The 18,118-nt window shown below is 36.5% G+C and overlaps 1 protein-coding gene across 1 annotated transcript; it reads right to left on the bottom strand.

The window, feature by feature from the left end:
• Positions 1-500: 500 nt before the first annotated feature.
• Positions 501-16,027, bottom strand: mccc2 (methylcrotonyl-CoA carboxylase subunit 2). The gene is made up of 17 exons (XM_062417973.1): positions 15,816-16,027; positions 14,014-14,080; positions 13,611-13,695; positions 13,151-13,252; positions 12,694-12,821; positions 12,219-12,331; positions 11,174-11,287; positions 10,855-10,919; positions 9,401-9,500; positions 9,192-9,287; positions 8,321-8,393; positions 8,132-8,208; positions 6,050-6,116; positions 4,866-5,022; positions 3,851-3,965; positions 2,676-2,761; positions 501-962 (listed from the first exon to the last, which is right to left on the bottom strand). Exons 1-17 carry the CDS (start codon positions 15,945-15,947, stop codon positions 845-847), a joined length of 1,695 nt encoding a protein of 564 aa, XP_062273957.1. The 5' UTR covers positions 15,948-16,027; the 3' UTR covers positions 501-844.
• Positions 16,028-18,118: the final 2,091 nt, after the last annotated feature.

Here is an 18,118-nt window from a genome sequence, read left to right as displayed (position 1 = left end):
TCGGTTAAATAGATAAATTGACAAAATGGAAAAGAGAGAGAGGGAGGGGAAGAAAGGGCGGCCAGCTGGTAAAGTTTAGTGCTCTTCCTCTGTGGTTTAGATTTTATAGAGTACAGTGCCTGCACTGTGGCATCTATAAGACCACTTCCTATTCATTCATGTTATAACGTAATATTTGCACAATTAAAAAAATGAAGAGGAAACAGAAGTCTGGCTTAGTGTCTGCGGTGATTGTCCATAAAGAGACAATAGCACTGAACTTGGACATTTTCAGGAAACTTAAAAACAGCTTCTGTCAATACCAGAACACTATGTGTCATTTAAATGTTTAACAGATGTCAAGCGTGCTTATACTAACCCTCTAGATTGCAATGAAAGATATTTATAGCTAAACAGCGCCCCCTTATGAACACTTTTTTCACTCAGATGTTCCTCCATCAGGTATTGTATCACTTGGCAACAACAATGGTCTTGAATAAAACAAGAGCTCTCATATTTTTTCACATTTTTATATTTAACTATTCACATAATTTGATAAAAAATATCCACCCCTGGAAACAGTTTTATAAGGACAGTTGCATTTACACTTGGAACAGTAACAGGTAAGGCACAACTTAACAGTGTAAATGTCCAACAACAATATATCATTCACTCACATCCCCATATGTCCAAGGTTATGCAATTCCACTACTGTGATTTTTTCTTTTTTTAGTGTGTTTTTCTGTGTTTTGTTATCGTTAATCTGGTTAAACACCACAAATGAAACTACAAAGACTAGCAGAAGTAAAATACATGTCCATCTCTGATGGGAAAGTCTGAGCTCCACACCACTGAAAGCAGAGCTTTACATCCTGAACACTCCAAAACGCGTCTTCACCGTTGGTGCATTCAGTGCTGCACTGAGACTCAGTCCCAAAACCAGACGAGTATCAGCAGGATCAATAATCCCATCATCCCATAGTCTGTAAAAAAAAAAGGATGAAATCACATGATTAACTGTTATCTTATGCTTCTTGTTGTACTGTCTAGGTTTAGTATCAGTTTCTTTAACAGAGTGTCAAGATGTTTTGTTCCTCTTCTCTGAATAACTCCCACACTCATCTTCCTGTTCTAATACGCTCAATCAAGTCTTTTCTACCTTTATCTTCAGGTTCTTTTTTTCTTTTTGAGTAACCTTTCATTTCCCATTATTATTCAAGGTCAGATTAATGTATTCTATCATCAGTTATCATGAGTGGGATATTTGCATACCATACTAATCTATTAATATAAACCTATAATCTTGGTTTTAATATGAATATGATTTTTGCAGCTTTTAATATAAGAAATACTAGCTTCCTGTTATGATATTTTATTATAATTCAGTGTACTGAAAATCATCAACATCAATCTTCAAAAAACCAAACTTATCACACACAAACCCTTTGATGTTGTTTTGATCTATTCTCACTATTTCTCTACACCAGTAAGAAGGTTCTAGATTTGCAACAATTAGTTGATTAATTGGTCGGAATCTCTGATTCCAGCTCCTCAAATGTGAATATTTTCTGGTTTATATAGTTCGAATCTTCGGCTTTGACAAACAGTGATTGACATTTTTCCGTTTTCTGACATTTTATAAATAAACTAAATGACTAATAGAAATTAATCAAAAAAATGATTGACAGATTTATCTATAATGAAAATAATTATTAGTTGTAGCCCTAAATTGTTCATTGGCTTGCACAAATTTGACAAACACTACCAGGATACCAGGGCCAAATTCAGGAACAAAAACTCAGTTAGTCTTTAATTAGGCCTAATTATTGCTCAATAGAGTCAACAGTAGTTTCGAAAATTCCCTTTTGCCAAACACATCAGTATCTTCATTTCCTGCTAGTATCATCTCTACAATAAAATGTGTTAATAGCCTCTATTTATAGACATCCACAGGATCACGGCTGGTGCAGACAAGATCTTTCTTGTTAGACATCTAGCACATTTAGGCTTTTTGTCTGTTTGTCTGATCTTGCCTGATGTAGGCCAGAGGACCCAAAGTGAGCATAAGTGATTGACAGTGTTCAAGTTGTTGTTGTTTTTTGTCTTTTCACAGCTATTAAAATTACTTTTGATCCCACTTCATGTACTTTGTTAATTGTTTTCTTGACAGTTATCACACTTATTGTAAGCAGAAGAATTATATTTTGAAACTTTATGTTGTATGTTGCTATTTTGGTCATGACTCTCCTGTAAAATTTATATAAAATCTGCCTCATTTAATTATTTGAACTGTCACATAGTTGCAAAACACACCTACACAATTTTCCACCTTGCGATGCATATTTCCTTTGTAAGAACTGCTTATATGATCTAATGTATGCTCTGCTCACATACACCATGAAAATGGCCAACGGCTAAATGAAACGTAAAGACGACTAATTTTAAACAAAAACAATAGGACGTCAAATGGAGAAGAAAACACTCAACACATCACAGCACCACTCCTCATGAATGAAGAGCATCTCCTGGGGTTTTTCTTAGGTCTTGGCTAAGCAAGATAGCATAATGTATTTAAACGATTTCATGATCAATTTAATACACAGGCTGGTGACGTCTCTCACCAGAGCTAAACTGCAATGACATAGGGTTAGGCTCATTTTGCCTGAGAAATAAAATGAATCGTTATCAAATGTCACCTGGCACTGGAGTAGTACGGACTGCCTTCCTCTTCAAACCGCCGCACTATCGGTTCCTTCATGGCAGCCTCTTGCTCTGCTGTAAACTGTGGATTAATTGGTAAAAACAAAGGAATTGGTAGGTTTGCCAAACACATACGCATGAAAGAAAAAGGTTTACAGTCATGTGCATTTAAACACTAAGTGAGGCAATAGGGACTGATGCCAAAGACGTTTCTGAAGGTGTTTTCTGAGGTGTGCAAGGTGTACAGTGGTGTCATGGAAGCTAATTTCTTTGGCTTGAGAATGATGAATCAATTGTAGTGAACATGATAAGAATAATGAAAATATTGAGTCAATGCAGTAGAGTTTATTCAGGTGTTCCTAGTATACCGTCATGCATATAAATGACAAACACCTCTCAGTAAAACGGAGCATAATTCAACAGCAACACAAACAACAGCCTCCAAAATGACCGTGAAGTTGAATCACCACCTCCCTAAAACAAAAAAATAAACATTATAACCTTCGTGAGGGTAGATTTTTTTTTTTTGGGGCTGTTGTATTAGACTGTATTAGTTTAAGCTAAATGTGGAAACTCAGTGTGGATTGTATCTAGGTTAATTGCTATCTATCTGTTTGCAGACTAAATGAGAATAAATGAGTCATGAAGTTTTTTTTGTTTTTGTTTTACACTGCTGGCAATATCATCTTTTTTAATCTATAAAGCTTAACTATAAAGACAATTGGAACAAATGTGGTGAAAAAAAAGAGTACATTTGACTGACATTTAAAATGCATTCAAAAATGAACCTTTAATTAGTTTTTGCTACTTTGTCAGTCATTTTAATGGTGCATATTGTTGAATCATCTTAAACAACACTGATTGAAACGCCTACCATCAGGGCGCTGATGTGAGATGTCGTTCTGAAGCTATTAATGCGCTCTTAATAAACTCATAACAGCATACCTGACACAGTTTAATTACAGCCATTTGATGATTGCACTACTCAGGATAAGTTATCACTGTAACACTTAACACTGATATAATTTGATCCTTGTATAAGTGCTATGTCAAACCATTACTGAAAGAAAAGTGTCTTTCTTAATGTTTATGCTTTTGGCAGCAAATCCACAAAAGCTAATTTAAGCCTTTTCATTGAAGCGCAGAAAGGATGATTAATGTGAATTGTTACCTCCTTTCCCTCACGTGCCCTCTGATCCTTGGTAATGGTGGCCAGGACAGTGGCAGCCTGTTCACCGCCCATTACAGAGATTCGAGAATTTGGCCACATGTAGAGGAATCGGGGGCTGTGAAAGAAGAAATAGGAAGTGTCAGTTTCTTTGTTTCTCCTCAGCCAGATCAGCTGATCAGACCACAGAAGAACAAAAGAAATCTGCAGTGATGAGGACCTAATACCAAGTGATCACACCTACAGCGAAATATGATTAATGAGAGCTTAGGTAGGAAATGTACTACTTTGGTATTGTTAAATAATTCAGTTCAACCAAAGGTGAGCACCAGTATGAATATTCTAAAATGCAATCACTATAATCTGTGCTTATTTAAACATTAAAAGAACATTCATGCCAATATTTATTCATGTATTTAACTTGTTGGAAAGCAGAACAGAAAAAGACAAGTGAGACACAGATGAGGAACGATTCATATATCAATCTGATATTACTAAATATTTCTATAATTGATGTAAATTTTACTGTTTTGAAATGAGAGGTATAAATGTAAATACAACTGACAAAAATAAGTAAGCAGCCTTGGCCACAAAACAAACAAAACCATCAGTCAAATAATGCTTTGTGCCACATCATTCCCTGGAAACAACACAGTCAGAGGATATTTTCTGAACAAAATTTAAATAATAAAATGAAACAAGAGGCAGTTTAACTCGGAAAATTCAAATGCAATTTAAATTGATGTTTTTTTTATGATATAAATCTGAAAGCTTCTTCTTCTGCCTTTTAAAAAGGTCACTTTGACCTAGATATAAAAATTCAAGGTCTGAGCTCATTATTTCACATGCACTGAACAGCATGCATTGAGAGTAACATTTTTAGATGTAAATTATGCAAAACTCAGGCACAGCTATATGATCTTTATATTTATGTAATAAGTCTTGACCAGACTTCCATTTTGTTAATTTTTTCTGAATTATATATATCTATATCAACTCTGTAGTCTTGACACTGTACCTGTAGGCTCTTCCACACATGCCATAGTTTCCTGCACCATATGAGCCACCAATGATAACAGTAATCTTGGGTACGTTGGCACAGGCCACTGCAGTCACCATTTTGGCTCCATCCTTTGCAATTCCTCCTGCTTCATACTCTCTGCCCACCATGAAGCCTAAGAGAAAGAAAGAGAGTAGAGATTGCAAATAACAGCTGTGTTGATGTGCGTGTATGCATGTGTGTGTGTGTGTGTGTGTGTGTGTGTGTGTGTGTGTGTTGTCAAGGGAGAACATGCTTTAAAATTAAACAATCTATAGATAACAGGTAAAACTGAGGACTTGTTGAGATAGATTTCAAGATCATGTCATAAGATATGGAAATAACAAATTAAGATATTATCAGTTTGACTGCTATCCCATATGATTTTGCAGGAGTCAATTAAATCTATAAATACAGGATTCATTAGATGAATTGACTGCTTATAATAATTAACTTCCTTTTTTTCTCCCCATCTGACCTGAGGTGATGGATCGAGAACAGTAAAACAGAAACCAGAAAGCAGGGGACAAAAAGGACCATAATACACCAACAATCCCAAAACCTTCTTCTTACAAGTTTTGTGTGTGTATCCAAAGCCTGATATATCTTATTTCTGTGCTGTGGACCAGTGAGCAACACTGTTGCGCTGGGTGCATGTTCCTTCATCAGAGTTTTGGACATGTTAGTTTTGTTTAGAAACGGCACAAAAGACTAATAACAGCAATCAGCAACATGTACACTGGGGTCTGAAACCAAAATCATGATCACTGTTATTAGTCTTTGTAGATGTTTCTTTTTTCTCCAGAATATTATTATCGAACAAACTCCACATAGAGAACAGTAAAGGAATATCAACATAGATTTTTTCTTTTAAACCCATCAATAATTTTGAAGCTGTTTCTAAAACAAACAACCATGCCCAAACTCTTAAAAGGTGAAGAAACATGTGACCCAGTGCAACAGTGTAGCTCACGGACTTGTTTTTCTTAGTATTTGGACATTAATGAATGTCTACAGCACAGAGGAATACCATGTATCAGTCTTTGGATACACACACAATACTTATAAGTAGAATCAATTCATTTTTTGTTTGGCTTTGCACATCAGCTTTGCTGAGACTAAGAAAAATACAGCAGCCATATCTATAAAGAATTTCCACTGACCTGTTATATTTTGGAGAAAAATAAGTGGAATGTTTCGCTGGCAGCACAATTCGATGAAATGCGTCCCCTGAAAAGAAATTAAGTATTCAATGAATGTAGTAAAAAAACAACTGTCCAGAGGGAAAAAAACTCAGACATGTACTACTCCAGTCCTATCTTTAAGGAACAGTGTATAGGATTTAGTGGCATTCAACAGTGAAGTTGCAGATTGTAATCAACTGAATACCCCCCCTCCCCTCCAAGCGTTTAAGGGAACCTGTGGTGGCTGTGAAACCAGTGTTTGGTTTGTCTGTTCTGGGTTACTGTGGAAACATGGTGCAGCCTCTGTGGCGGAGGACCTGCTCACTATGTAGATATAAAAGGCTGATTCTAAGGTAACAAAAAAACACTTCTTATTTTTAGGTGATTATACACAAATTAAAATGTACTTATGAATATTATATTCCATTTCTGCCAATAGGTCCCCCTAAATCTGATACACTGGTGCTTTAAGTGATGCTCTTGAGTCATCCAAGCAATCAGTTTTCTTGAGATCTGGTGACCGAATCAAAGAGCATAATGATCATCATCATTCATTAAGTGTGTGTACTGTGTTTGCCTCACCTTAATCATCATATTCATCTGAGACGAGACCAGTTAGGCCAGAAATGTATCAACATGCGAGGAAGGTCACCTGGCTTCACCCTCGCTTTGCATTTCCTAGATCTTATTTTGAATTTGAAGGAGCTGAATGGCCTTCAGTCTTGCCAGAAAAATGCACTGTGCAACACAGAGCTGCCTGCCAGAAGCTATTGTACAGGCAAACAAGCACAAAAGACTGTGCACTGTGAAGAGAAACCTCATTTCCATGTACTTTGTATTGCTGAATTACTCAGGTGTTTTCTTTATTTTGGCAGTTACTATGCTGGCTGAGGCCACCTGCCTTGCATTGGAAAGTGTAAACAAAGTGGGAGACAATGTGAAAGATGGCTGCCTGTTAGACACTGTCACTCGGTGCAAAATGATTCATCAGTTTGCTCCCAAATGTGCACAGAACAACAGATATCTCGTCTTTTCTCTGCTCCCTCTTCTCTCACAAACACAAATACGATGGGAGAAGCTTTTAACAATTTAACAGTAAGCATAGTGGAAGCCTAGGCATGTCTTAAGTGATATCAGGGTGTCTCAAAAATGCATCTCGAAATGCAGGTGCACTATTGATTTTTCTTGGATATCTCTGAGCATGTCTGTTCCACATCTGTCTGAGGCACTGTGTCAGTAACTAATTACACTGACGAGATAACCGATGCTCATACTGTCATATTGAGACCTCACAGAAAAATGAATCATAGAAGCCTTTTTTCCCCCCAGGTCAAGCTTGTTATCAAATTCAAAATACATTTGAAAAATGTATTAGTCTATAATCACAAACTCATCTCCTCATCTTTCCTAAGCCTGTGTAAAGTTCAGCTGTGTTCACGGCATATTGGCTTGCAAATTAAGTGAATTATATTGAATGAAAATGATCATTGTCCCTTGTCCATGGTTTCTAAATGCTACATTATTACAGTGCCATTCAGAGCACTCATGAGATGGCACAGACAAGTGCAATTTGGGAGCTTATTGTATGACAGACACTCACTGCCTTGACTGTGAAGGGTCAGTATAAAACATCTATGAAGACTAAAGCTGCCTAAAGAGGGACATTTTTAGTATTCAGCATTGTTAGCAGGAAATCCCTGTGGAAAATACTATCAGAACTGCCTCAGTATTGTGATATAGTCCTTGAGATTTAGAGAGGCACATTTCCAGTACATTGCTCACTGTTTTGAAAATGCAACACAATCGTGTGGCTTAGCCTTTTTTCCTTTTTACACAGGTGTTGTTTGTGTAGTCCTTCTGATTGTTCAAACAATAGCAGAATCAAAGCTGAATGCACAGTCTGAACGTTTCATTAAAATATAGACAAATTTGAGGTTTTCCAATAAGAATGTAGTGATGGTGTGAACAGGCATCATAGCTCCAAAGACTCTGTAGAAAAGGAGCTTAATTGTACTCCATAGGTTAATGTTTCAATTATCTTTGGGTGTAAAGGATATTTACCTTTTTCGCAGATTCTGAAAACAAGACTCCGTTGTTACCAATGATTCCAACGGGGTAACCGAATATTCTTGAAAATCCTGAACGGGTAAAAAATGAAAGTCAAATAATGTTGACTGTCAGATTCCACAAAAAACCAACCACATCATTATTATCTGAGCTGCAGGGATAGTAAAATGTTATTGAACATACCTGTAACAAGAGTGTCTCCATAGAAAGCCTTGAACTCATCAAATTTGCTCCCATCTACAACTCTGGCAATGACCTGTAATTAAATGAATACAACAAAATTAAAACCCATGAAAACACGTCAAACATCATTAACAGCAAGACTTGTGTATGCTTTGAAAAAAAAATATGTTAAGACACCAGTAATATGAGCTGAACTATATTTATTAGAGAGATTTAACACTGTGCTAAAAAAGGTGGTTACAGTTGAAAACTTCGGTAAAGAGCAAGCAGCCAGTTTATCTTGCATCCTAACTGGACTGCCAATACTGCTCTGCACTACAAACAGTTAGACATCTCTAGAGTTAGCAGTAAATCTTGCTCCCAGGTCCACATCCAGAATCAAAGGCTCAGGCTTTAAACCAAATGAGCACATCTGGCAAGCCCTGCCAGAGAAAGCAAAACAGAGTGATTGAAGCCAGTCACCCATAGAGGGAATTGACAGCTTAACGCTGCTTAACCTGTAAAAGGTTTGCTTGTGTTCATAATCAATCTTAAGTATAAAACAGTGGTACTCAATTTGTTCATGTTCTATATAACTAATTTTCATATCATAATACTGTAACATATCAGTTTAATTAATGCTCTCCTAAACATATTAAACAAAAGGACATTATGGAAAAGTATAATCTAAATAGAGGTTTAAATACTAATCTAAACAGAAGTGGGAGCTCATTAAGTGTTTTAAAAGTTACTCAACACATCAGAAGAGAAACATACACAAATATTTAAGTCTTGCCATGTTCAAATCAGACATTTATTCCTGAAGTGCAGTCTATAACCTTTCTTCTTCGGCCTTCAAAGCAATGTGCAGGAAACTGGAGAAATATTGTACCTCTCTGACATCAAAGTTGCGTTTCAAGTTATCTCCAACTATGCCATAGAGTTCATCAGCAGGATAGAGAGGAGCTTCAGTAGGTTCTGTAGTAACCTGTAAAATATTAAAAAACAGACAGACTCCACATCAACATGAGCTACAGATATCATCCTTTAATGAAAAATAAAAATGGGAGACTTTATAATGACTGTCATCGTTGGACTTGCCTCGATATTTTTCCTGTAGTTGAGGCTTCGCACCGTCTTCCTTGCTAAATGGAGCGCGTGGTTATCGTCTAAAGCATAGTGGTCTGTCACACCTGATTTTCTGTGAAATAAGCAGCAAGTTAATCACAGTGAGATGATCACAGCACATAAATCACACCTTAGAAGATAATTATATACGTAGGACCACGTGTTTCATGAATGCACAGTAAAGAGAAATAAAGAGGGGAAAAAAGAGAAATAGTTTTGTGATGTTTTTTGTTTTGGTTTGTTTTTTTGTTGACCATCTATAATATTTAAAGAGCAACACTAATCTTTTCTTCTTTTTTTTTTTTTTTTTTTTTACAGTGTACACATAATCACATAGGTCTGCATTGGCATATGATGTTAATACAGGTGATAGCTTATTTCCATCTGTCTGGATTGGAAAATTCAATTCAGCCAAACTCTTTAATCATGACAACATAGGCAAGACTCCGAGGTTTATTTCACATCAGCTGCCGCCAAGTATAAATATCAGAACAGTGGCTAAATGTAGCCCCAGTTTGTTCCTCTCACACAGAGCTGCTGGTAGCATTAACAAGTCTGATAAGAGACAGCACATGTCTTACCACTCAGAGAACCGTGCTTATGCAAATAAACAAAACATTTATTCCTTTACAAGATATTCAATGCTGACAACATTAACATTAACAACGATAAAAAGCAGGGTTGTACCTCAGCTATAACTCAGATAGCAAACAGAAACTTTTACAAAGGATCATGAATGTGCTTCTAGTAACTGTCAAAGCTCCAGCAGACTCTTTGTGTTTCCAGCGCGGACATGCAGAGTCTGACAGCAGCTGCTTGCGGCTGGTTAGCTCTGACTATCAGCTATACATTGCTATTCATGCTACACTGAGCGGGGGTCAGCCTCACACTGTCGCTAAGTCACTTTGGCTGGTGCCCCCTTACCTCCCACGTCACACACTACATGGCCAAGAGGCCACGTCCCCTACAGTCGTCCTGTGCAGTCCTCTGCTGCTTTTTAAAAATATGGTGGGATGGAGAGAGTGGGTGTGTAGTTACTCTTTAAAGCAGCTAATTTGCACCACTGAGCTTTTGTCCTTAATCACCATATGCCATTATAAATACTGGGATCTATGTGAAGTGAAAAACTGACTCCAAATACTGTCTGTGAAATTACACAACAACCTACTGTCTGTGTCAACCCAGGTTGTAAATGGCATTAATGGAATATTTTACTTACAGACTCTAAAATTATGTTTAGAATACACATTTAATATATAAATATGATCTATCTCTGAGGTATTTTAGGGATAAGGCAGAGATAACAGTATTCCTATGGACTAAACCAGCACATTTAGTATTTTAGTAGATGAACTTCCTTAAAAGCAGAAACTTGGGGTCACGGACCTATACATCTAATGTGATTAATACATGTTATTGTTTCATACTTGCAGTGAAGATCAGCACCACCAAGGTCCTCTGCAGAAACTTCTTCCCCAGTGGCAGCTTTGACCTGTAAAAAAAAAAGCAGAGATTGTCAATAAAAAGGAATAATACTAACAGACACATTACCCTTGTTATATATTTCCATCATTTATGTGCAGTAAACAAACATTTCTTGACCTTTCTTTTCTAAGTAGTTCAAAACTATAGCCTTGCATACACACCGCCTATTGATTAACAGGATTAGGAGCCAACGTGACTATAAAATGGAATATTTTCTCATCCTATTATCACACAGTTGCAGAAAAAGATAAATTGGCAAACCAGTGGAGGTCCTCCCAGGAAAATGGTTCCTTGCTTCCGCACAATGATGCTTTCATCTGCCATAGCCGGTACGTATGCTCCTCCAGCAGTGCAGGAGCCCATCACAACAGCAATCTAAAAGAGTGCAGAAATACAATAAGTCTAGTCGCAGAACATGTTCAGTATTCAGAGTGAATATTTAAGACTGACAAAACATGAAAGACTTCAAATGAATGGGCGATTCCTTTGACAGAACAAGAAACACATTTGAAACATGCTCACTCTTAGAGAAACTGAGTTTCAAAATACATTTGTAGCTCTACACCAGTAGAAATTCTGTTTCAATACTCATTTCTATTATGATGCATTTCAGCAAATATCTGAATTGTATTTGAGATTAAAATCAACATTATGGGCACCGACAGGTGGAATTGTAAATTATAACACAGTAATCTGGTGGTAAAAGTGGTATTATTATTAAATATCACTAGGAGGGGGAAATAATTCTTAAGACAACAAGTATCGCCTCAAGACTGTATTGGCATGAATTAATGGGCATTCAATTTTGTGAAGTCTAAATATATTCAGGTGTGTTCACCACCTCTGGGTCTTCTACCGAGATGTGAGTTCAAGAGGATTTGACTTCTCTACAGCACTATCTGCATTTATTAGCTCTCAAACAAACAGCCTTGTTTTTTTTCCTCCCCTTAAACACAAAAAGGATGTCTCCTCAGCAGTCAATAGCAAGATGGATTTTTGTTGGCTGCAGACAATGAAAAGACAAATAGCCTACAGCCCTGCAGATCATTTACATTTACCATCCTTGCTTTCTCTAACATAATTTTTCAGACAACCCCTTCAGCATTTACTGTGAGAACAGGTCCATAAATCAACATAAAGTTATATCCAAGATAACGACAATAAGGTTCAGTGAAAGACTTTCCAAAAGGATACGAGCTATACATGAAGCCAAGGTGTTTAAGTTCCATCATGCCACTTTATGTATGTAAACGTGTAATGTGATCAACATGTGAAATACAATTGATCCACCAAACATAACTATCACCTGTGCTATCCCTTCTGACGACAGCCTGGCCTGGTTGAAGAAAATGCGTCCAAAGTGATCCCTGTCTGGAAAGACATCTGCCTGTCTGGGTAGATTGGCTCCTCCTGAATCCACTAAAGGAGTCAAGCACATCAGGATATTTAGAAATATTTATAACATCTGGCTGTTGGATCTATTACAGATGTTTTATATTCCTTTTTATGATGAACTGCAGCCTAAAACCCTCAAACAGGTCCTTATGTGATGCCACAAGTCTACCCAGACAAGAAAAAACTATCATGATTTTTTCCACAGGGCTTTTTGACTTCTTTAACAACTGCAGAGGAGCCCCGACTGGCCATGTTAGTGAATTTCACTGAGAAAATGTGGTGTTGAATGTGCTCATTTTACACAACTATTGATAACCAACTTTTTACCCTTTTGTAGGTATTTTCTTGTTTATCCAAGACTTTGCAAATATAAAAAAATAACTCACCTAAGTAAATGCATGGCAAGTGGTTCTGCTGGGCTATTTCTTGTGCACGCAGGTGCTTCTTCACTGTAATTGGGTAATATGTTCCTCCTTTGACGGTAGCATCATTTGCAACAATGACACACTCTACCCTGTGAGATATAAAAAAAAACAATGAGGATATGAATATGAAATTAACACTCCATGTTTATTATTATCAGACTGCTCAATCAGCATATTTTGCAGCCAGTTTTGCATCTTCTGACAGCACATATGGACCATTCAAATTAGTGGATCCTGCAGTTTTAAATTAAGGTTTATTTCATAGTCTAAAAAAAGATCTTTAAAAAGTATTTATCCCAGTTTGATATTCAAAATATTTGGGTTACATTGAACCCATTGTTATTCTTTGAAACATATTAAACGACTTTTAATAAGGCAGCAACCTGGTAATCCTTAAAAAGTGTTAAAAAACATTTACCCTGAAACCCGTCCAATCCCAGTAATTATTCCACCTGCAGGGACTTCCTCTTTTCCATACAACTCATATGCTGCAAACTGGGATAACTCCAAGAAAGGTGTCCTGCAAAAAACCACAATCCAGAAATACAATCATGTAATACATTAATTTGGAAAGAGAGAGCTTAATGCCCTGGATCAAAATTTATAAATACTATTAAAGTTCAGATGTGAAGAATTGGGAGCACAAAAATTGATTTAAACATTTTTTTTAATTAAAATGACAGCAATGGCCTCCCTTTTCCCCATTCCCCGTTCTCAGTGCACAGGGATGTGTATGCCCAATGGTTTGTGTAATGACGTCAAACGAGAGCACTACAACATTTTATGCATCTGGTCTGCTGGGTATGACTCAGCCTTGAATTTTGAATCTGTCAACAAGAAAAAAAAATAGAAGCAAGGATGGAAGGAGAGAACATTACCCTGGATCCAGGAGTCTGTCTATACGCTCTCTAGGTAAGAGTTTCCCACGAGAAGTATGAAGTCTTCTGGATTTTTCTCCTCCACCTGGAACAATAAAAATAATTAACATGTAAACTGACAATTTGAATGCTGATATTCAACTGACCATCTTGTGTTAAATCACATAAGCTTGTCAGTAAGTTCCATTGTATTGTATTATCTGTTGTGACACGTGTGTTATAATCCCATGAGTCAGGCGAGTATGAGCACTGGACTATATGTCACTACCATATGTAATCCAGATTTGGACATTCATATGAACATGTGAAATTAAAACACACAATGTTGAATTAGTTTTTTAACTTTAAAAATCATGAAGAAACTAGGTATAGTGTGGAAAATCTATCAAGAGCTCACACCTACCCAATTTAATCCTCTCTGTTCGGTTTTTCAATTCGTCAACAATAACTTGCATTCGGTCATAATTCTCCTGAAAAACAAAAAGAGTTTATTTAGTTTATTAGATGATATGATTTCAGCTGATGACAATTTTTGGCAGAAAACCAGATCTAGAAACTGGTGACAGAGTTAATTTTCCTGCAATAATTTAACCAAAACACATCAGCAAAAAAGTGATAGTGACAGTAATATGTAATAAAATTAACTTAACAGTACTCTGTCGCATAGTCAGGTTCTCAAAATACAAAGTAAAGCGACCAACAACCAGATTTATAAAGGAAATTATATAAAAGAAGTGTGTAGTGACTTTAACTAAAAACCCTCAATCATCACTAAGTTAGCCAATATCATAATGTTTCTGTAACAAAATAGAATAAGTTCTGATTATGGAGCATATTAAAGTGTTAAAATTCAGCTTGTAGTGGAGAAGTTAACGACCATCTCAACACATCTATGTAAATTTGTTAATGGGAAACAAAAAAGTTCAAGAACATGGCAGCAACAGAACTGACTTAACATGGGACTCTATCACTTTATAGACCTGTTCATGCTGGTTTAAACAGGTCTCTCTACAAACTGGAATGTAAAGAAAATGTGTCTGTGGTGCCATCAAGTGACTCTTTTTGGTGCTGCACAATATCAGTAAAAAAAAAAAAAACAATTATGAGATTAAAACACCAAGTACCAAGAGTTATTATGATTGGCTTAATGATTAAAATGATCCCTTAATATTATCATTTCCCATCTTTAATATCTAAAAACATGATGAAAATTCTCAACATGGTACGAATATTTTTCAAATTAAGGCTTTCTGAGTAGGGCTGTGATTATACTCAACATTAATTAATCTGACAATTATTTTCTCTATTTATCGTTTACACTACTTTGTATACAGTTAGTTTACATACACTAGTTTAGTCCAGTGGTTCCCAACCTAGGGGGCGGGCCCCTCCAAAGGGTCACTAGATAAATCTGAGGGGTGATGAGATGATTAATGGATTAATGGGAGAGGTAAGAAGAAAAAACAAAGTTCTGATACAAAAATCTGTTTTCAGTTTTACTTTTCTCTAATTTTTAATATTTGCAGAAATATTGGATCATTTATTGAAATGAAAGCATGTGAGAAGTTTAGAGGGAAAAATCACTATTTGGCGGAGCTGTTAACAACTCGTAGACATCTGAAATGTGACCCTGACTACACACTGCTTTTTGTAAGACGTCAAAAGATAAAAAGGTTGCAAACCACTGGTTTCATCTTTAATAATGTGTTGTACTTTAAAAGCTTGTTATATTATCAATTGTGTCAAATCTTTATCTGAAAAGTAACACAACTAAATGTAGTGGAGTAGAAAGAACAACATGTCCCTCTGAAATGTAGTGGAGTGGAAGTATAAAGTAGCATCAAATGGAAACACTAAAGTAAAGCACAAGCACCTCAAAGTGGTACTTAGTTACTTTCCACCACTGATAAAACTCATGAGCAGGAAGATCAGTGAACAGTAGCAGCAGTGTGATGCTAGACCTTGAGATTGAGCACCAAATGAAAGCTCAAGGTTCTGACCTCAGTGGACACAGAGCTGGCTACCATCACAGTAACATTACAGAGACCAAATTAACCAAATGTTAATGCTTGTCAACACTGCTGACCACGTCGGGTTTCTACTGCAAGCCACCTCACTTATTAGCACACTTAACATTAGCAGCGAGGAGAAATGTGGCTTAACGTTACTGTCTGGCTGGCTGACGTTAGCAGCAGGCTAACCTACCTGATATTCAGAAGCCTGTTTATCAAGCTGAGAGCCGACTCGAGCTACTTTATCGGCGTAGTATGATCTTTTGCAAGCCAAGGGTAGACTCCTGCAACGAAGCAGCCACGGTCTGACCGTCTGAAGAAGCATTTTGATGCTCAAGTCAGCCTAAACCTGAAATCTGCTACTGCTAGCCGGCTAGCTAACCTAGCAGTGAGTGATCTTACTCTGTGGTTACTGTCAGTAGATGTGAGGTTCCGTATCGCCACCTGGTGGCTAAATAAAAGGACTACATAATGTCAGGAGGTCTTACAGATATGTAATCACCTTTAACCACATACATTTAGTCAAATACTGCCATTAAGTACAAATGGCATTTGAATATTTCCCTTTTATGCTGTGTCATACTTCCACTCCACTAGCCTATATATTTGACAGCTTTAATTACTTTCAGATCAAGATTTTACACCAAAAAAACTAAGTGCTATACTATACTTATATTGTTTTTACTCCATTTTTTAAAACTACTTTTACTATGTACTGGGTTTTTTGTGGTTATTTGTATTTGTATATTCTATCTTATATTTCATTAGTGTTTTTATTTCTTTCCTCTTTCTTTTCTTTAACATTTCTTTAAGCTCATTTTATGTTCCTTTTATGTGAAGCACTTAATTTATTTTTGTTGTAAAGCACTTTGAGCTGCATTTATTGTATGAAAGGTACTATACAAATAAAGTTATTATTATTACTACTTCAGTAAACTGTGAATCAATTAACTATGTACTGGTTCCCTACAACCATGTTTATTATTAATAACAATAATAATACTACTACTAATAATAATAATAATAATGATAATAATAATAATAATAAGAAGAAGAAGAATAAAAAGAAGAAGAAGAAGAAGACATTTTTATTTGCATCACACTTTACATTTGAATCAAATCTCAAAGTGCTATAATATAAAAGATAAGAGCATAAAAGCAGCAACCAGCAAGGTAATTAAAGTCAAAGGTTCTGCTAAAAATAAATGTTTTAAGTCCTTTTTAAAAACTCTACAGTAGTCTGTGGTGCCCTCAGATGGTCAGGGAGGGCATATCATAGACAGAGGGCAGCAGAACAGAAGACTGGCTTACCCATGGTGCTGAGCTAAGTCCTGGGGAGGAGGAGGCAATTGGAGTTTGTAGAGTGGAGGGATCGTGTTGAGTTCTTTATATAACATTAATCACTTAAGTACAAGTGGTGTAATATGAAAGAAAGAAACACTACATCCAAATTTTATAGAATAAAACTATTTTATAGAAGGAGCATGTGAAGCGTATCCAGCAGTCACAGCCAAACCTCTGGATGTTTCTGCCTGAAATGTCTCAACAAACTGAGGCTCCCATCACCACACCAACACAGTAGCCATCACGCTGTTTTATCCTGGCTGGGCAGACTGAGAGGATGATATTCATCAAAGGAAGAGTTGCTGGATGTCCTGCAGCTGGATGTCACTCTCATCATATATCTCATGTTGCTGCTGTGGTTTTCATCATTGATGCAATTCTGCCCCTCGCTGCAGGCTGTGGGCCTATTGATGTACAGGATTATTCCACACAAGATGTTCCAAAGTCTAATATTACACATTTCATGTAGGCAAGGTAGTAACTGTTCATGAGTGAATCTATTCTAAAATATCTTTAATTAAGCTTCAGTAGTATCGCTGCCTATCAACAGTAACACTTAAGAGCTTTATATTTATTAGGAATCTATAAACTGCTAAATTGGTGGATTGCATAAGATTGATGGATTTGAATCATAGAATGTAGATAAATATGAACGTCATGGACAGCTCCCCAAATGTGAAGCCAAAACATCTCGAACATTTTTTCCAAAGATGGATTCTGTCATTTAAGGTAGTTATGATCACACTAATGTTTGTCCAACTCATTTTTCAGATGAGTTTGTTTTTAATTAGTTATTAAATATAAAATATAAAAAGGGGATGTGATGTCATCATTGACAGCTGAGACAGCTGCTCTCAAACCTCCATCACATAAACTGCACAGACTCTGCCTCGAAAGTACGTCACACATGCAATATGGCAGGTTCCGGTAAGGAGATATTTTGTATACAGTCAATGATGTTAATTGAGAGTAAATTTCTGGACTTAAAAAACATATATTGTTACTGTGAGAGTAAAAGGCAGACGTGTATGAGCTACTAACAAGCAGTTACTAAATAACAAACTAAAGATAAAGTTAAGTCTAATTCTTAGCCAAAGTTAGCTTGAGTGTTTTACAGGTTCAGACTGGCTTTGAGTCCAAACTGGTGCAACA

The sequence above is a fragment of the Scomber scombrus genome, chromosome 4, assembly GCF_963691925.1.
Source record: "Scomber scombrus chromosome 4, fScoSco1.1, whole genome shotgun sequence".
In the NCBI taxonomy this organism is placed as follows: domain Eukaryota; kingdom Metazoa; phylum Chordata; class Actinopteri; order Scombriformes; family Scombridae; genus Scomber; species Scomber scombrus.
The sequence above is the reverse complement of the archived record's forward strand: the minus strand, read 5'-3'. Positions and strand labels throughout refer to the sequence as shown.

What these genes read in the sequence shown, in the direction of transcription:
- mccc2 (XM_062417973.1), bottom strand. Translation starts at nt 15,947, where the DNA reads ATGCTTCTTCAGACGGTCAGACCGTGGCTGCTTCGTTGCAGGAGTCTA. An exon ending in GCAACTTTGATGTCAGAGAG is followed by an intron (nt 8,394 to 9,191) that starts GTACAATATTTC and finishes ATTTAATTACAG; the next exon opens with GTCATTGCCAGAGTTGTAGA. An exon ending in TTTCAGAATCTGCGAAAAAG is followed by an intron (nt 6,117 to 8,131) that starts GTAAATATCCTT and finishes ATTTCTTTTCAG; the next exon opens with GGGACGCATTTCATCGAATT.